At 31.0% G+C, this 21,212-nt stretch overlaps 2 protein-coding genes across 2 annotated transcripts; one reads left to right on the top strand and one right to left on the bottom strand.

Annotated features, from left to right (window-relative positions):
• Positions 1 to 396: 396 nt before the first annotated feature.
• LOC126771073 (DDB1- and CUL4-associated factor 13) lies at positions 397 to 3,156 on the top strand. The gene is made up of 5 exons (XM_050490769.1): positions 397 to 675; positions 769 to 1,313; positions 2,009 to 2,175; positions 2,245 to 2,545; positions 2,759 to 3,156. Exons 1-5 carry the CDS (start codon positions 594 to 596, stop codon positions 3,008 to 3,010), a joined length of 1,347 nt encoding a protein of 448 aa, XP_050346726.1. The 5' UTR covers positions 397 to 593; the 3' UTR covers positions 3,011 to 3,156.
• A 1,053-nt stretch (positions 3,157 to 4,209) lies between these two features.
• Positions 4,210 to 7,792, bottom strand: LOC126771074 (kelch domain-containing protein 3). The gene is made up of 6 exons (XM_050490771.1): positions 7,654 to 7,792; positions 7,287 to 7,530; positions 6,376 to 6,841; positions 6,111 to 6,306; positions 5,250 to 5,432; positions 4,210 to 4,675 (listed from the first exon to the last, which is right to left on the bottom strand). Exons 2-6 carry the CDS (start codon positions 7,527 to 7,529, stop codon positions 4,612 to 4,614), a joined length of 1,152 nt encoding a protein of 383 aa, XP_050346728.1. The 5' UTR covers position 7,530; positions 7,654 to 7,792; the 3' UTR covers positions 4,210 to 4,611.
• Positions 7,793 to 21,212: the final 13,420 nt, after the last annotated feature.

The following is a 21,212-nucleotide window of genomic DNA, read 5'->3' as shown; positions in this document are numbered from 1 at the left end:
AACTTCCTAAATCCGGCTTACTAGAATGGTTTGGCAGAATAATGCAATAGAATATAAATGATTAAAATGAAGTGGTTAAGTTATTATTATACAAGATAGGAGAAGAAGAGAGTGATAATTGGATAATTATAAATATTATTTTTTGGCTATCAAACTGTTTACATTACAATAGAACGTAGGTAAATTTAAATCTTCTTATAATCATGTTATTACTAATTGGTATTTGTGAGTTCCAATTTTTTGTTTTCGATGATAATTTAAAAGAAAATTATAAAATCGATTAATGTGACTATGACATCAGAAGGATGCGAATGATTATATAATATTTTTTCATCTGTGTAAATGTTTGAGTGTTTGTCAATGTCAAAAACACGCTGACATTCTACAATTTTTATATGAAGTGAGGTTAGCTTATCAGTGAGCAACTGCTTATAACTTTTCATAAAACAATTATTTGTAATGAAAATAATGTAAGACTCTTGATTAAGTAATTAGTTGAAGTAAATCGAATACATCAATAATAATATTTTTACGCACGGTACAACACTAAATAAATATAACTTAGACACACGAACAAAAACAATAACTGCGTCATGTCTAACAAAGTAAAAATAAAAGTAATTAGCCGAAACCCAGAGGATTATTTACGAGCAACAAAAAGAGATATCCATAAAAGTAATGTTAAAATGTGATTTATTTATTCTTAGCACTTATTTACTGTTGTATTTTTAAAGATTTAACAAACAAGATGTCATATGTTCTTTTCAGTACCAAGAAATTATGACCCTAATTTGCATCCACTCGAGGGACCTCGAGAATATGTGCGTGCTTTAAATGCGGTTAAGCTTGAAAGAGTATTTGCAAAACCATTTATTGGTAATCTAGATGGACACACAGACGGTGTCTCAAGTTTGGCTAAACATCCAAGCCGATTAGCAGTTTTAGCTAGTGGAGCGTTTGATGGCGAAATCAGATTATGGGATTTGGCAAGTCGAAAGTGTACTAGACATTTTGTAGCACATGAAGGTTGGGTCCGTGCTATTTCTTATGTTCCAAATGGACAACAATTTATAAGTGTTGGTGATGATAAAACGATAAAAACTTGGAAGGCCGAAGTAAAAGATGAAAATGATGAAGATCCTGTTAATACATTACTGAGTATGTCAGTTGTCTCTGGTGTTACGCACCATAGGTCAAAACCAATTTTCGCAACATGTGGAGAGCATTGTCAATTGTGGGAGAATACAAGGAGTGAACCTATCAAAGTTTTTAAGTGGGGAGTAGATAGTCTGCATCATGTGGCATTTAATCAGGTGAAATAAATCAATCTCAATGTTTATTTAGTCATTTTATATTTTTGTTTCTTTAAAATTTAGGTAGAAATCCAAAACATAGTTCATAATATTAAATTAAAATTGAATCATCTAAACGTTTAATATTTGCTAAACTTTATAGTTTTGTCTTTTTTTTCAATCCTTCCTCCCCCCAACTGCCTGTATTCAATACAGTACAGTAACAGTAACAGCCTGTTAATGTCCCACTGCTGGGCTAAGGCCTCCTCTCCCTTTTGAGGAGAAGGTTTGGAGCTTATTCCACCACGCTGCTCCAATGCGGGTTGGTAGAATTCACATGTGGCAGAATTTCAATGAAATTAGACACATGCAGGTTTCCTCACGATGTTTTCCTTCACCGTTAAGCACGAGATGAATTATAAACACAAATTAAGCACATGAAAATTCAGTGGTGCTTGCCCGGGTTTGAACCCACGATCATCGGTTAAGATTCACGCGTTCTTACCACTAGGCCATCTCGGCTTTTTTCAATAAATAGTAATAATCATTTAAAAGTTTAAAACATATAGATAATACAGTCTTAAAATCACAAGATTTCAAAACTATATTTAACAATGTTTTGAATTTGTGTTGCAATTTTATATCACTATATATAATATGCTATTATATTTATTTACTACACAATATAATTGTTTTATATTTCATATTGTTTGTAGGTAGAATCAAACCTTTTAGCATCATGTGCAAGTGACAGAAGTGTCATATTGTATGATTTTCGTGAGTCTGGTCCCCTGAGAAAAGTTGTGATGGAATTGAGATCTAATGCACTCTCCTGGAACCCAATGGAAGCCTTTATATTCACTGTAGCAAATGAAGATTACAAGTTCGTATAATTACTAATTTATACATTCATATTTGGTGACAAAAATGTTGATTATTTTTTTTATTCTAGCTTATACACATTTGATGTAAGAAAATTAAAACAACCTGTAAATGTTCACATGGATCACACATCTGCTGTCATAGATGTAGATTATTCACCAACAGGCAGGGAATTTGTGTCAGGAAGTTATGACAAAACAGTAAGAATATTCGAGAGCCTTAAAGGTCATTCAAGAGATGTATACCACACCAAGAGAATGCAAAGATTGACTTCTGTGAAATGGTCATTAGACAATAAATACATACTTACTGGATCAGATGAAATGAATATCAGAATGTGGAAAGCTAAGGCATCAGAGAAGCTCGGTATTGTAAGTATTATTTTGGTTTGTATATTGTTGAATAATATAAATTGACAAACAATGTTTAAGATATCATGAATATATAGTTAGTTTATTGTTTGTTTGTGGTGTATTTACTATTTAACTATCACTCAATACTTTGGTTAAACCTGTTTTGAAATACATCCATTCAAACGATGTTCAACAAATCCTATTATTTTACATGTAACAATTTTATTCTAGCTAAAACCAAGGGAGCGCACAGCACTCAATTATGCAGATGCTTTGAAAGAAAAATTCAGTGGGCACCCACAAGTTAAGAGAATAGCACGCCACCGACATGTGCCAAAACATATTATTAATGCCCAAAAGGAAATCAAAACCATTAAAGAGAAAAACAAACGTAAGGAGGCTAATAGACGAGCACATAGCAAACCAGGCTCTGTACCATTTGTTGTTGAACGTAAAAAACATGTGGTTAAAGAAGATGAGTGATATTTATAAGTTATTTATGTTAATACTGTGGATTATATAAGATATATTTGCATAAATACATGTATTTTGGGCATTTTCACTGAAACTAGTATATACTTTAATTTGTTAATAAATCTTTAAAATAACAATAAATATCCTGGTTTAATCTCAATGTTTTTAATTACACATAAATCTTTTACATAATAAATATATATTATTTGTTGACACTAAAATAATGTCATAACTTAGGAAGATTTCTAAACTTTTAGAAGAAAAAATACCATTTTTTCATGTGATATGTTTTAATTAATATAAAACTACGGAAGTAATCATAATTTGTAATGAAAAACCATATATAACGTATATGCCAAATTCTTTGATGCACAAACTTAATGTTTCATCCTTATTTCATCAAATTCAGTTGAGTCTATAGCAATATATAAATATTAAAAATTTACATATGTATTACATATCTGTTTAATGCTACTCTAAATATATATAAGTAGGTAATTGTTATGAGTAAAAAGTTTATGAAATTATTTAAAAATTACCATTTGGTTAAAAGCAATGTTAATTTTGCGATCATAATTTTATATTGTTTGGGTTAAGAATTTTTTATTATTCTATATCATAAACAAGTTTCACTCAGGTAAAATAGTGAGGTGCAATTAGTATTTTGTTATAGTTCGGCCTAAGAAAATAAAATTTAGTAAAAGTAGCATTGTATTTATCTTGTATAGATAACAGTACTAAATTTAAAAAAAAATCTATATTAAAACCTTATAATAAAATTATATATTTTTTAGTTACGTATATACTATATACGTATATATCTGTTTATTATTTATAAATAGCATTTATATTGTATCTAAGATTCTAATTAGTACATACATATCATCATTGTAAACAGTTCTATACTTTAACAAGCAAACTAAGCTCGTCAAATAAGTTGATACAAAAAAGCATAGAGAAAAATTTGCTTGTTATATAATTCTAGTTATACACAAAATTTTAAGAAGAGAATCAAGTGATGAATACTCTTGTTTTACAAGTTTTTGGGTTTATTTTTTTCTTTAAATTTACTACCCTTATGTATAATCTAATTAATTCAAGGTGTAATCGGCAATATTGATTATGATACAAACAGAAAGTTACGAATCCCCTAGTCTTAACTTAAATGTAAATAATAATAATATATGTATAATGTGTATCACAGTAGATAAATAATACAAAAAAAATGAATTGTTGAATTTTTTCAATTTATTGTTTCTTTAGTTATTTTTATATAGGAGATATTTATATAAGTATGTATTTAGTTTGGAATTTTATATATTTAAACAATCTTTAACAAAATTCTGAACACGAAATTTTTTTGCTAATTAAATATTGTAAATTGTTTATATAGATTAAGAATTTAGATAATATTTGTATGTATATTCCACAATATTATAGAAATTAATCTCATTTACTTACAATTTAAATTTCAAAAGGTTAATAAAAATGCCTGATATACGACCAAGTCAGTAGAGACTGACAGGGTAGAAAATGTATGGTGATACAACCATCAATTATATAATGTTGTACATGCAATTATATATTATAAGTTGCTATCTATTCTCGATTTAACCTGCTTGATTAATGGGCCTGCTAATCCTGTTTGGCAATGTCATTGTTCTGATATCAATTCTGAAACAAATTTATAATTTATTATATATACAGTGTAATCTCCATGTAACGTCACTCGATTCAACGACAAACTCCCTAAAGCGTCAAAATCACTCGACTTTGGTTGCTTTGCATACAATGATACAGTCTACGTAGCATTACACCCAATCTCAATAATGACAACAATACGTCATTATGAAGTAGTAAACAGTACTATCCAAGTTGCCGAAATGAGTGAGAACTACAGCTGTGTACATTCTTTTGTTGCTTTATTATCTAGCCCGTAATATACTCGACTCAATTAATATTGTTACCTGGTTTAAATATTAAAGTTTGTTGTTTATAAATTTTACAGTTGATTTAAATTATTTTATAATACATAGCAAAATAATATTGATTTTTCTTCTCTCTATTTAACAAATCTTAATACCGACATAAAATGTGCAGTCCCTTCAGCGTCGTTATATACAGTTTACACTTTATATATATAATATTGTTGAACCTTAGAAATTGAATTGACGCAATATTAAGTAGCACTGTATTCTAGAATAACACCAAAGCATGTTAATGTTGCAAATTATATTTTTTTACTTACATAATATCTCGTGGGAGTGATGATTGATCCAAATTATTTTCCAAGACGCAGAGAATGCTTAGGGTTTTCAATGTTGGTGCATAATCTAATACATGGAGATCACTATTGTCAATCAGTCTCTCATGATTATCTTCTGCATCATCCACTGGTCTATTATTATTGTTATTGTTATGAGAACAGGGACTAAAACAGCACAAAAAAAACTATACTTGAACATAAATTAATATGTATTAGTTTCTTGGAAATGGCACAAGTATTTGGATAAAACCACCAATTAATGACTTAGAAATTATTCAAAATAACCTTGTACAAATATTGTTGAGTAGTAAATCTTTTTATTCATATAAGACATAGTACAAGGAAAAAGTTTCATTTGTGCAATGGAATACAAGCCACCTAGCAATTTAAGTTGTAGATTCAATCCTGACTCCTGGGGCTATTGTTCATCCAGTCCATCCAATTAAGTGTAAACACTTAATGATGGGTTAATAGAAATATTAGTAAATCCATAAAAATGGGCATTGTTGTAACCTATTAAAAGCATAAGATGAGCAAAGGTAATGTCTAACATTGAATTAATGCAATGTCATTGGTCAATATTTTTTATAATCTATGATATTCATTATGCATTCTTAAAAAATAATTTTAAATGTTGTTATAGGATCATTAGAAGTAAAATTAAAGATGTTTTAATCAAAAACTGTTTGTTGTGCTTAATATAGCACAAAATTAAGGTTAGTGTAACTTTATTCGTTTCTTCGATATTAATGTTACAAAAAAAAAAAAACAAATAGACATTCTTATTTGTCATGAAAAATCAGAAAAACAGCTCATTGTCTTAAGTAAAATAATTTGACTAACCTTGTTCCTCCAAATATATATACTTTCTCCTTAAAAATAAGACAAGCTTGTCGCCTTCTCTTGCAAGGTCCTACACCACAGACATTAAGGTATTCCCAATAATTTCCATTTATAGAATATCGGTAAAGGTCATTGAAGTGAGTCTTTGTTTTAGCATTCAATCCACCAAATATGTACATAAAATCTTTATATAGCCCTAAAAAATATAATTACAAAATAGAAAATTATATATTTTACTATAAAAAATAGAATATAGAAAACTTACAAGCAGAATGGCTGCGCCGCGCCTCTGGCCAAGATCCATTAGCATTTACATTTACCCAAGTTTCAGTAACTGTATCTAAATAATAAACTTGGGGACAATATACTTCCTCTTCAGAGTTATATGGACTGTTCAAGTCACCTCTGCCTCCATAGATGTACATTCTATCATTATATGCCAACGCAGTGTGAAAGTCTCTGTGAGAAGGTATTGTGCCTTGAACATTAATAAACCTCCACTGCATTGTATCTAAGTCTAGACAATGGACATCCTGAGAGTACTGATCCGTCAGATATTCGAAACCTCCAAAGATATACATCTTGTTTCTAATTACACAAGCTGAATGTCCATCCTTTGCATAAGGCAGCATTCCAGTTACTGGAGGTGAACTCCATTCTAATTTTTTAGTATCAAAGCAAGATAGAGTTTCACAAGCTACAGCATTGTTTCTTCCACCCCACATATATACCTGTAATTATTTATAATCACCATATAGAAATTACATGCAAGAACTTCCTTTTGCATTCATGTTTACATTTTTAAAGTTCAATAATAGGATTTTTTTTTTCTAATAGATATAGATGGACCAGTAAACAGCAGCTCATTTGATTCTGGCAGAATTTTAAAGGAAGTTCAAAGTCAAAGTTTAAAGGAATCGAACTCCTCTTCCTGGCTTTGTTTTGAATTGAATGAATTATTATAAAATAATAATAACTTATTAATAAACAACAATAAATATTTATAAAACAAACTCATTAAAAACAACTACACTGCTCCACGGGTGAGGTGGGGTTGTTTGAAAGGGGTAATCAATCCTTATCAACTCCAAATTCGAGATGCGAATTTCAAATGCCAACCCTAATAAATTTAATATTATGTTATCTATAGTATTCAATAAAGTCAAGTTTGAGTACCTTGTGTCCATATGCAACTGCTGTATGGCCATACCTTTGGAAAGGAACAACCTCATTTTTTTTGTAATTGACGGCTGCCCATCTTAATGTTGATGTATCTAATATATGAACTGGAATGGGTTCCCAATCTTTGTATTCTTCAGTTGAACAATATCCACCGAAGGAAAATATTTTGTCACCAATACACACAGCTGCGTGATTAACCCGTCTAGGTCCACCTTCAATATGTACAGTCCACCTCATACTGTAAGAAGAAAATTTAATATATATTTTTTATTTTATTGTAATGTAAGTAAATATGCACGTTATTGTTAAATAGGTATTGGTATATGTCTTACGATAAATCGATATAAATAAGTAAAATTACCTTCCTGTTACAACCCCAACCGAGGCCGTTTGAAGAATAAATTATTTTACGTTTGTTGTTTATTTCATTTAGTAAAATTCAAACTAGGTATGTGTTTGTTTTTACGAACATTAAATGTCGAATGTTGATATCTGTTTGTAGATTCTTTGATCTGTCATTCTGACAAAGTCATAAAATACATTTGGAATGCCAGCTCTCAAAATGTAATTATATTCTAAGGCATTTGAACCAATTTTATATCAAGAGCGAGAATAAATCATATATTATTAATATATATAAGATTTATATAAACTTATTGTTTAAATATTAGTCGCATAAACTTTATTATAACAAAAAAAAAATACGTTATTTTTTTAAGTTACTTACTGAATATTGCTTCGAAACTAAAGTTACACACACAAGAGGTAAAAACAATTTTTAAATCTTCCTTTGTGAATTTGTGATTATAATTCATCTCGTGCTTTACGGTGAAGGAAAACATCGTGAGGAAACCTGCATGTGTCTAATTTCACTGAAATTCTGCCACATGTGAATTCTACCAACCCGCATTGGAGCAGCGTGGTGGAATAAGCTCCAAACCTTCTCCTCAAAAAGAGGAGAGGAGGCCTTTAGCCCAGCAGTGGGACATTCACAGGCTGTTACAGTTACAGTTAAATCTTCCTTGATTTTATTTTTATAAGTAGTTTAAACATTTTTTCCATAATCATTGTATTGTATCAATTAACAACAATAATGTCAAATGATTTATAATATCGATTAAATTTTTAGTTTTTAGTGCCTGATTTATCACTGCAAACTATTTTTTTTACATTCGTTCTTATTATATGTTTCTAAAAACCATTTTAACCTATCATAACTTTTTTCATTATGGTGAATCGAATGCAATAAAACAAACAAGATAATTTTTGAATAAGACTTAAACATACAGAAAATAAAATAATACAAATTATATGAATATTGTTCATAGTTTTTATCCGATATGCGTGACGACGACGCTGACAAGGTCTCTAAAACCATCTCCTACGGAATCACGCGGACAACAAAACTACTGCAATAAAACATGCTAGGTAGGTTTCCGGTGTGACAAATGGAAACAGGATAAATATCTGCAAGTCTCAAGTGAGAGACACTTCCAAAATAATTTAGTAAATGGACCAGCATGCTAGCCACCCGTTTGGTTTTAATAACCAACAACAATATGATTCTTGGCTTAACATAACTATACACTTTAAAGTAACATACTGTGGCGTAGCTATCGCAGGGCCAGGTGGTGCAGTGCACCAGGGCCCCGGAGTTCAGGGTGTCCTCTAACCTCAGCTGTAAAAAGAGAGAAGCATAAAAGAAAAAAAGAAAAACAAATCTTTTTTATTTTTTTTAATGAACATCAACAATTACAGAACTCCTGATTTAAGATTTTTAGCAAATTGCGCCAAGCGTCCTCGATAAGTATGTGCTGTTATAGTTATTTCAGTTATTTGGTAGTTTGGCTGAGCACGCGCGTAGCACATTGGATCAGCGATAAGCTCACGTGCTTGACTGCCGTGAGATCAATTTGACAATTCCACCCATCAACTTTTTGGTCAAGTTTTCATTCGCCCTTGCCTTGCATCAGTTCTCATTTATGGTACTTGCGTTGCGTACAATGTTTTCTATGTTTTTTTTATAGAATAGAAAGGCGGACGAGCATATGGGCCACCTGATGGTAAGTGGTCACCAACGCCCATAGACATTGGCATTGTAAGAAATGTTAACCATCGCTTACATCACCAGTGCGCCACCAACCTTGGGAACTAAGATGTTATGTCCTTTGTGCCTGTAATTACCCTGGCTCACTCACCCTTCAAACCGGAAAACAACAATACCAAGTACTGCTGTTTTTAAGTAGAATATCTGATGAGTGGGTGGTACCTACCCAGACGAGCGTGCATAAAGCTCTACCACAAGTAAAAATGTTTTCAGCTTTGTGGGGTCTGTGTCGCATTATAATAGTTGACGCTAGGTGTGTCGCTGACTGTTGTAATTCGTAATTCCCTACTACCAGTCTTATTTCATATATTCCGCACATTCATCCATTTGGCACCATATTCAGCTAAAACTCCTTTTCCCTAAAAAATTCGATGACAAAACATGTATGATACAGGTTGCAGCACAACGGTAACCGTATAATCTATAATAACTCTCAACTTGATAGACAACGAAGAATAAAGAAAGTTTTTCTAAACTCAAGTTCAAATTGACAAATGAGCTACTATAGAAGCTATAATATCATATTATGAACTAATATTGATTTTATAACAGTATTAGTATATGATTACCGACGAACTTTAATCTCTACCGCATCATTACCAAACAAACTGTTTTGTGTTTTTTTTTGTTGAGCTTCTTTAATCATTACTAAACATTGACAAGCAATGTAGGAAAATCTCAGTAAGTACTCCAAAGAATTTCTATTTTTTTTTCCACCATCTGTATAATAAATATTCTGTATTGTCATGTGCGTCGTTGTTTATTTATTCCTATTTTCTTCTAATAAACACATAGAGATTCTACCCCTCATAGAGACGTAGTATTAGCCTACTAGGGATAAGTTGAACTCACTGTTTCCTATTCTTGTTCCTATCTATAATTTTGATGGCCAATATAAGGTCAAGCTACGCGGAAAGATAAGGGGTCCGATTCTTTCCTTATGCATCGGGACCCTTGTCCATCTAGCTACTGGTAACATACGCTCGTCATCTCTCTTTGTTGAAGATACAATTTTTTTTGTAAAAATGCAAACTCTAATTTCGTCTAGACTTTATAAACAGACAATACGTATTTACTACACTGAATATACATTGACATATTTTTAAGCCATTGTTATTGTAACTGTGAAATATAGATAGAAGGTAAGTATGTTACGCAATAAGCCTGTTCTTTTTTTCATCAGTAAAAGAGCAATAGGCGTGATCTTTCAACGCCAGGCGGTGTTAGGGCGCGAATCATTTGTTATTATTTCTATCACGCGCCGAGTTTCCAAACAAATTGTATTGTAACTGACAATATGAGCGATTATTGTTCGATTTTATACAAATGTTCAGGAGTGCCCAAATATTTCCCAGAGATAAAAAATAGACTTACAAATGACGATAATACGAAAATAGGTTTTATTATAAGAATATTTTATCAAATTATTTCAGTACGTAGATACTCCACTGTCGCCTTCATGATGTGTTGTATAATTTTACTATTAAGAATATCGACTACTTATTCTCTGGACCGACAATATTTGTTCAAGAATAATATGACGTCAAACAAAATGCGAAAGTTCTAAGTGGAATGACTACTCTTCAAACCACTAACCTTCACATATAACGATAGATTTGTAATGTGACAATTGGAAAAAGTTTTTAAAATTTTTCTAAAATAAAGTTATTCTTAATCATTATTGTATACCAACACTGATAGATTAATAAAACCAATCCTAGGTACTTGATCTTTGACCCACAAAGCAAAACACGCATAACTATTTAGTACGATTAATACCTTTATAATATTTAGATACCAACTCTTATATATACTAACTGCTCTTAATAAATATACTAAAACCTAATTGCATTTTTAATTTTTGTACATTACTTTTGTTGCGCGTGACATTGACCTGTACGGTTATTATGGGTAAAAACGTTTTTAATAATATAATAATTTTTTGTGTCGTGTTACAGCAACAAAAAAAGATAGATGTGTAATGCTGATTTATTTGATTTTTCATATCTCAATACACGTGTAACACGAAATTATCGCGTACATTGTAAATGTAGAAAGGGAGACCAGAAAGGGAGATCCAGCAGAAAGTATTTTTCTTCCCCCATGCCTACCCGAGGCGGTGACATGTCCTGACGTATAGAAAGCGCATTGCCGATGACGGCCGATCTATAAATCATATTTGGGATCGGCAATCGTCCATCCTCCCGTCTGCCTCGTGATTTTACTCGTTTTTTGTCTGACTTCGAAACCGAGCATCTGTGATAGGGACAATTTCACATCTAATGAAAATATATACATAGTAATATACTCTCGAGATATAAATTGGATAAAAAGTAGACTAAAAATTTAATATACCAATATAAGCAAAAAATATATATTTGTACCTTTCAAGTTTATTAACATAATCATTTTATTTATAAGTACATATTCAAAGGTGAATTCATATCAACATTCCTATGTAACAGTAAAAATGTATGTAAAAAAGTACAGCTTAAAAGATAACGAAACATAAATACATAAAATATTATCATGATGTTTTTATTCCATAGGTAATTCTTTGCATAACTATCGAATTATTCAAATATAAAAGTGGTGGAAAAGTGGCTATTTGGATACGTTTCACGCACCATCCGTTAGCCTGTCCAATGGCAACATTTATCATCGGAATGCTATAAAAAGTAAACCGGAACTAATCCCGCGCCCTAGCACGTTCCCCTAATCTGCATACGGTAAAGAAGATAATTTCACGCTTTTATAGCTATAATATCTTTGTAGACAAATATTTTTAATACTATATATATAATACACAATATATCTTAAATTTTCTGTGAAACATACAATTTATCGTAGTAAGCTTCTTTCCGCCCGCGGCACCCCGAGAAAGTTATGCAAAATTTCATGATGATCGCTGGAGTAGTTAACACGTTAAAGCGTAGCAATTAAACAAATAAATAAACAGACATACAAATTAACTTTCACATTTTATAATATTTGTAAGAATTAAAAGACTAAATTAATAGTATTCGTTTGAATTCTTGTGTTTTTATTTATAACCTTAGTTTATCTTCTCTATTTTATTTAGTATATTCTGTCGACCCGAGTTAAATGTTTAATTAAATTAATTTTAGCTAACAAGATTATATTTCAATTTAAAAATCATAATGTTATAATTCATCTGCTTATTGAAGGCTCAAGTCTTTACATAAATATGTAAATATCGCAAAATTATATAATATATGTGGTTTTTACAAATACATTTATGACAAGTTTTTTCGAAAAAAAAATAGTATTATCCACGTGTTTCTGTTATTTGCAGTTTTTTTTTTATAGAATAGGAAGGCGGACGAGCATATGGGCCACCTGATGGTAAGTGGTCACCAAACGCCCTTAGACATTGGCCTTGTAAGAAATGTTAACCATCGCTTACATCACCAATGCGGCACCAACCTTGGGAACTAAGATGTTATGTCCCTTGTGCCTGTAATTACACTGGCTCACTCACCCTTCAAACCGGAACACAACAATACCAAGTATTGCTGTTTTGCGGTAGAATACCTGATGAGTGGGTGCTACCTACCCAGACGAGCTTGCACAAAGCTCTACCACCAGTAAACACAGTGTACTGATACAACTGATACAACAATGTACTGATATTAAGTAGTTTTTATATAAGATTAATTTTTTATTTATATTGAAAAAGTTAAAAATTATAGTTATACTTTATACATAAACCTTAGAAATATTTGTGTTCCGATTCTATACGATAAGCTACGATGTCAGAGCACATAAAAGAGCGCAATGTGTCTAGTCGACGCCTCGGTCGACGTTATTGATACACGGAAAAGATTTCTCTTTGATAGTTGCGGTTGGTTCGTTTTGACGCCTTCGCTCTCTTATAGTGAGTTCCTTGCAAAACGTGTATCGACATTTCGTATGTATCAATCAGATATATTCTTTTAGATTTTTAACATATGTATATATAAACATATACTATAAACATTATCAATTACATGATCAATATGGTAAATGTACCTCTTTGTAATATAACAATAATATTTATACTAATAAATAATGACTAATTATGAACATACCTAATTGTGTAAATGAATAACCTTAATATAACTTATAATTTATTCTTAGTGACAGAATAGCGTGCTTGATGTGAACAGTTAACGTAAACATGTAGCTACAATGGCTAGATTACCTGGTTTTCAGGCAAATGCCAGAAAATGAGGTAGGCGCTTATGGGAGCGATTACCTCAGTGTACTTGCATAACACACATTAATTTATTAAAGGTTAATAAGTAATAAGTAGTTATGGAATATCGAATATCGATACACGTTATCGATATACACGGTAAGCTCTATAAGGCGTAAAGTTCCCCACTCAGCGTCACATTTATTGATGGACTTTAGAAGTTTTCAATATTATGACTGCCTATTTTACATGTGATATGGATAGTTTTATTACGATTTCGCATTTGCCGCCTGGTGAGTCGAGTTTTAACCCCTGGCGAAAATACATGGGGTGATAGATATTTGACCTGTGTGAGTGCAATGACACAGATATTTGTCAATTGTTTTGTTTACGTATCTGTTAAATTTAAAAAAATAATTTTATTATATAACTAAGATTATTGTAGCATATTTTTTTAATTTGAATATAATATGATACTACGATTGCCACTGCCACAATCTAATTTAATATACAACTCCATAATTATTTTTAAAATCATTTTATGATATAACGTAAATTATTAGTTTTGTTAAAATTGTCAACTGTATTTAATGTTTAGCTGTGTCTACTTATGTGCGTGAAGCTTTATTTTTCTATTGAAGCCGTATGTCATTTTTATGTGGCCACTTTTCGGCGATTTATTCCTTTCTATTGTGGCAAAGGTGCTTTAGGGATAAGGGCTTTAATATACGATTATAGGTGACACTCACTATTGTGCTTGACCTACTCTGAAAGTTATGGTTGTCATCGCAAATGATAGAGTAGCTTAGACATTTTTATGACGTCTTGCATGAATTAAAAAAATTGCTCAACTTTATTGACAATAAAACATGTAATTATTGAAAAAGAGTCAGGACTTTGCGCAGGCCCTTCTGATGAATACCAGCCACTCTCCAGTAATTCTACTGATTAAATTTTGTATCGGTTTCGATTTGAATGGTGAGTGACTTAGTGTAAGACGGTATAAAAAGTCGGAAATATTTATAACAGTCCCAATGTGTATTGGTGAAGGTGAAATTTACAAAGACCGTTGGTCAGCATCCTAAAAAAAACTTAGGCTTGGTTTTACCATCTACACCATCATATAATACTGTACTACTATTACAAAACATTCATCAACGCCAATTGATTATTGTATGTAAACGATAATTAGATATCACAACAAATAAATTTTAACTTTGTTCTATGCGAAAGTAATATAATAAATAAATTATTCAGTCAATTTTACTTCCAAGCAAGGACAAGTACTTACTACTAAGCACGATCTTTTATATTACTGGAGTTCAGATTGTTTTCTTTACAAGGTACAATGGATGGCGAATAATAGATTGGACCATTACAAGCCAGTTCAAATAGCAACTTCTTAAAAAATATCTTATCCAAAGAACACATAAAAAACAGACATCGTTTTTCTTTTAAAAAACTCTCTCATTTGCCTATCAATAGTGGTTCGAGCAGATCTGACCGTAATAAATGTCATACTTTATGGCACTTAGGAAAATATGCAAGGGAACCATTTTTACATTTTTTGACTGTGACCGGGGATCGCTATGCCGAATTACGCATTTTGATGATCCTTGGGGCATTTTAAAATGTTTCAATATTGGCAATATTGGACCGTGAGTGGGACGAGTAGAAATAGAAGGATCTTCAATGTCTTCGCATGTACAAAAGTTTGTTGTATATCATTTACATTAAGTAGAGTCATCACCATAAGCATCATTATCAAAACATGTGTGTCCACTCTCATATTACTTTCCTGGTGACTTTCACTAAGTGTCAGTAGAGTAACAACAGCTGGCAAGAGTTATTCTAATTATGAAGAAGGTTTTGGAGCATATTCCTCTACACTGTATCAATGCGGATTGGTTTGAACATGTTTGGTAGAATTCCATCCGATACATCTACCTGTGGAGAATCATGAGGAAACTTACGTTTGACGATGCATGAGATGAAATAAAAACAAAACTTAATGGTGCTTTTCAAAACCGAATGAATTCGCTAGAATGGTTATCTTGGTCTCTTACTTTTGTAATATACTATATGTATCTATAAATAATATAATAATCTGAGGTACATTAGAATATTTAATATACATACACTATATATAATAAAGTAATATTAATTAATTTAAACGTCTTGAATATTATATATATACAATATATCTAATATGGTATTGTAATAATAGATAAGACAAATGCAACGCATAAACAGCTTAACTTCGGTTATTTATGCTTATAAAATAAATGTTAGTTATATTGATTTAACATATATGTAAACCACACATAATTTTATCTGACGTAGGACCTCATAGCCTCATCAGATTACTGTGCCATTTTCTTAATAAGACAAGATTAGGTGCTCACGTGAAAAGCAAAATGTATTTACGTTGTTCTGAATTTCACTAAAATGCATCAAAGCTTAGTCTGCTATTAATATCGTTAGATTAAAAGCGCCACTGGAACGAGGTACCTACATAGCGTCGCATAATAATTACTAATTAATGTAGAAATTCTGACAAAACAAGTTGCTGAAAACCAATATATATTTTTATTAAATAACAAAGTAATTATACATGTATAGATAATTTGTTAATAAAATGAATTATTTAAATAATTAATGAAATGAATGAATTATAATTTGAGGATATATTATTTAATCTATGTCTACTTTAGGTAGCAAATTTAATTATAATTATTAGACAATAAACTTTTTGTAAATAAATTTAAGATTTATGTTTTGTTCTAGATGTTACCTTTCGTAGTTCATGTCTTGTAATGTAGCGATCAATCAAAGATAGCGAATGTGTAGATCACAGCTGCCCGCGTTGTTTAAATTAAATCGATCGGAAGTCTTGGTGCATTGTGATCAAAAAATGTTTTTTTTTGTAAAAAACTATATCAAAATCGACAGAGAAAAAAAAATGTCATTTATTTTTTTATCTTCTGCATACAGTTTTCATAGATGTATTGATCGTTTACTTATGCTCACTCCTAACATTTGACAAAGGCGTTCGGAGAAAGATTAGGTTACAATATTTGCGTGCGGCGAGTGTGGGTTCCCGATAAAAATATTCTATTTATTACAAAATCGTGGAGGTACATTCAAAACGCGTCATGCGTTGACATCCAACTTCGGTGGGTTTTAAATGTGTCTCATAGGGGTTGGTCTAGAACATTTTATACGATTAAAATTAATTTAGTATAAAATAGACTGTATGTGTTTTAAAATTATGTTAAATATTTTTTAATTCACCGTCTATATGTCATTGAATTGTTGCCTACTTTTAGTGTCAAAGTAGAGAAAAAAGTGTACCACTAATTTAGAAGTGGCAGTAAACACTGGCATTTACTTAAAAAGTTATACACATTTTAACGAAACAATTGTAACGCGGCTTATGATAGAATAGGTATTATTAATTATGTAACAAATAAGATATATTTCATCTAGATATGTTATATATCAATTTTCTTTTTGTATCTATAGTAGCTATGTAATACAAATATAAACAAATAGAAAATATCTCATGAATGATCATTTTGTGGTAATATACATATTGATGTAATTACATTTTTTTTATTAGATTGCCGCTAATATTGGTCGTCACAACCCTATGTCAATTTCGAGAGCTGAAACGCCCCTGACAATATGTGTAAAGTCAATACTCGCGAGTGTGAATAATTTTTCATCCATTTCTTATTACCATTATAAATATCGGCAGCTTGTTATCAGCTCTGCTACAGTGTGGCTTATTGATTATATTCTCAAAATTACAACCTGAGTTTTCGTCTATGTTCATATTTTCTTTACAATAAAAAATGATCGAAAAACATGACACTTCATCGTAAGCTTTTTAGTATCCAGTATGGTAAACTAATTTTATTCGACGTATAATTGCGTAATGAATAAAAATATTTTCACTAACTCAGATTCAGCATTTTAAGCAGCATTTTCAGCAACATTTAATGATTCCTTTCATATGAAATAGAATAAAAATGTAGTGGGCAGACCACTTAGACTTCTCTTTTAGGGTCAGTAATAACATAAGAAGATGTTTAAATGAAATGGACACAAAGTTTAAATTCTAGATTTGAAAAAAAGCCTGAAAAACGAAACACGTAGGTACTAGCTCACTTAAAAGTATCATTCATTCTGCACTGTGGTCAGCTCCGACTAAACCGCTTTGCAAAGTCAAAAGAGCTTTGAGTTCAAAGCGAATGGCAACACCAAGAGAATGCAAAATAAACTAGCAACACTAAAGGAAGAGTGCAAAATAAATGCGGCAACACCACATTACACAGCCACTGAATCAAAAGACAGACTGAGCGTGAAGTGATGAAAACTGGAAAAAATAATAAAGGTACCCTCTTGTTAATAGTTAGACGAGTCCTATTCTGGGATCTTGAGTAATGTCGCGAGCTAACTGACCTGGTAAAAAGAAAATATCGTGACTTATAAATGACGTAAAATATATTGCATAAATACATAAATTATATTTCGATGGTTAACAATTAGGATTAATTTCATACCTATTAATCTCACAAACTATTTAACTTAATAAATAAAATAGAATTATAAAAGGTACGGTCAACGTATGGAGATTTTAATGTACATAAAAAAAAAAACATTAACACTCGTACGAGGACAAAAAAAACTATAAATGATTATCAGTAAACAAAATACGAATTAAAAAAACTAAAATTAACAATAATAATATTGTATGATATATTTTATGCTGATAATATCACCACATATTTCTTGAATAATTTTTAGTCATCTATAGAATAGACTTTCATCAAAGATAATTCCAAAAAGTACTCGGCTGCTTGTGTCAATATGGACTGTCATTTACAAAGGGCGAGATGGATGATTTTTACATCAAAGCGATGCCGACTTGAATCACACCTCGTAAACACGACTTAAATGGATACCCATTTCAAACTGTGGAACACAGAGCTAACATAGCGTTGTAATTCGCCTTAAGTACTTCCTTTCTAACTGTACTTCAAAAAGTGCAGTTTACTTTACAAAAAATACAAACAGCACCGTTGCTGTTTGTATTTTTTTTTTCGTTATAATTATGGAATTAAAATTAACAAGTAATACTTAAAAGTATTAGATAATTCATTTTAGATAACAGTAATACAGAGATTAAATTATCATATGTGATAAAATGAATGGCATAGTGGTTATAACATGTAAATCTTAATCGATGATTGCGGGTTTAAGCCGCCACTGCATTTTCATGTGCTTAATTTCTGTTTTTAATTGATTTAGTTCTCGGCGAGTAAGAAAAAATCGTGAGGAAATTTGCATGTGTCAGATGAAAATGTGCCACATGCTTATTCACCAACACACATTGGAGCAGCAGTGGTGGAAAATGTAATTAACAGACTGTTACTTTTTTTTTAAAACAAGCTTTTCACTAATCCATGCCCATATACATAATATTGTCAACGCTACCAAAACACATAAAAATGTGTGCAAAATCAGATTGAAATCGATTAGATGCAAATGGTTTAAAATCTAACAACAGTTACAACATTTCACCTACATATACTGATAGGTGATGCTAAAGAGAAAGAAGACACGTATCAATAAACTTTATTTTATACTCATCAGCTGTCTTTATTATTATTGTTATTATTTTCAGTCTTTTGCCGTCCTCTGCTAGACGAAAGCTTCCCCCATAGAACGCCAACCATCCCGATCTTGGGCAGTTCACGTCCATCCCGTACCTGCCACCTTTTTTAAATCGTCGGTCCACCTTGCCACAGGGCGTCCTACACTACGTTTTCCTAAGCGGGGTATTATAACGCCACAATCTACATAAATAAATAAAAAATCCTTCTTGCTTGCTTTATAATTTTAAGCTATATTTACATAATTTTAAGCTATATAAACAAAATGCTAATTTTCAATCAATAAAAAAATGATAAAGTATAATATATTTATAACTTACTATTTGAGACCATTGCAATCCAACCTCATCACAATCAATGCTCACAACCACCATCACCAGTAGAAGTTGCTCACATCACTTCAACAACTAGAAAAGAAAATCAAAATCGGTTCAACCGTTTAGGAACTAAGTTGCCATAGACAGAAACATCGGGAAAAATATATCGATGAGGGTCTGTGATAATATTAGTGGAAATTATGTATTAGTTTTCCACGCAGACGAAATTGTTGGGTATGTATAAGTTTATTATCGCTAGTAGTATGTTATAAACATGCACGAGACAAATATAAGCGAAAATTAATTAGAACATTATAAATCGTTGCTAGGCCTAGCTCTGCGCCCAAATTAATTTCATAGTTCGCTAAATGTATGAAATGTGGCTACAACTGGGTAGTCATGCTTGTTGTTACGTTATTTACTGCCTTTTGGAAGCTATGAAAAGCAATAATTCGATTATTGGTTGTGGTCACCTCTGAGTGCAGCGCGCATTATTCCTTTGTTACGTTAATGAGGAATTTAATTTTTACATTAAGCACGTTATTATTATTGAATAAGTAATAAACACTAAACATTACTTTTTCATACATTTTATTATTTTGAAAGAAAATTATTTATTTTATATAATATATATTATTTTAATTTTTATATACTATTCCTAGGGTAACGATGGTTCCTGGGTTCCGAGGTTTCTAAAGTATCGACATATCTATAGTTTATATATTTTCATACACAATTTATGAAAAATAATAATGATTAAATTAATTAAATTAATTTGAAGTACAAATAAATCCACACATACGTATTTTTTTCTCTAAATGGGAAATCTAATTAAATTCGTTTAAGATTATTAAATAAAACTGATCGCTGTATAGTTTGCGTCAAAGCATGTACATAGATATAATGTATTCGGATTTCAAAGGTGAGGCCTTCACCTTCATTCCGTGTTTAAATGTATGTAAATAAATAAGTTAATTGTAAAATAGTATCGGCTTAGTATAATTTAATAATAATGAACTATTGATTATTTAAAGCCGAGATAGCTTATAAGGGAGAACATGTGAATAATAGTTTTGAATGAATTGAAACTGAGTTTTCACATGATTATTTTGTGTTTATTTCTTGCGTGGCGTTTAAAAAAAAACATCGTGAGAAGCATGTTTCGGTTGAAAAGTCTGCAACGTAAATATCTACTAACACGCATCGGCGCAACATGGTGGAGTAAGCTTCGGGCAAATTATAGTAACAAATTGTCACATTATCGCAATCGAATCAAAATTTAATATAATATAAGTATTTATGCATACATATATTATATATCTTTAATATAAGTAGTACATAATTCTTCTATACGTAAGTATGTGAATGTCATTAATTTCCCTAAAATTATTTTGACGACTTTTTTGTGTGTTTGAGTGCCTTAGATTGGACCTGGCAAGTGGCGCTGTGATCGGGTCCCGAAATATTTTAGCAAAAAAAACTTATTTCACCTGTAGAAAGTCGGGACTAGCAGCTAGTAATTCTTATATATTGTTTAATATTTGTCAATTGATAACTCAATAACTATGAGTTATTAACGATTAAATTAGTGTTTTTTTTTACCTTTTATCCAGGTAT

The sequence above is a fragment of the Nymphalis io genome, chromosome 10 (genome assembly GCF_905147045.1).
Source record: "Nymphalis io chromosome 10, ilAglIoxx1.1, whole genome shotgun sequence".
NCBI lineage: Eukaryota > Metazoa > Arthropoda > Insecta > Lepidoptera > Nymphalidae > Nymphalis > Nymphalis io.
The sequence above is the reverse complement of the archived record's forward strand: the minus strand, read 5'-3'. Positions and strand labels throughout refer to the sequence as shown.

Coding starts and splice junctions, on each gene's coding strand:
- LOC126771074 (XM_050490771.1), bottom strand. CDS start 7,529: ATGAGGTGGACTGTACATATTGAAGGTGGACCTAGACGGGTTAATCAC. Junction 6,842..7,286: donor CAGTTGCATATGGACACAAG/GTACTCAAACTT, acceptor AAATAATTACAG/GTATATATGTGGGGTGGAAG. Junction 5,433..6,110: donor TATATATTTGGAGGAACAAG/GTTAGTCAAATT, acceptor GTGCTGTTTTAG/TCCCTGTTCTCATAACAATA.
- LOC126771073 (XM_050490769.1), top strand. CDS start 594: ATGTCTAACAAAGTAAAAATAAAAGTAATTAGCCGAAACCCAGAGGAT. Junction 676..768: donor AAAAAGAGATATCCATAAAA/GTAATGTTAAAA, acceptor TGTTCTTTTCAG/TACCAAGAAATTATGACCCT. Junction 1,314..2,008: donor ATCATGTGGCATTTAATCAG/GTGAAATAAATC, acceptor TATTGTTTGTAG/GTAGAATCAAACCTTTTAGC.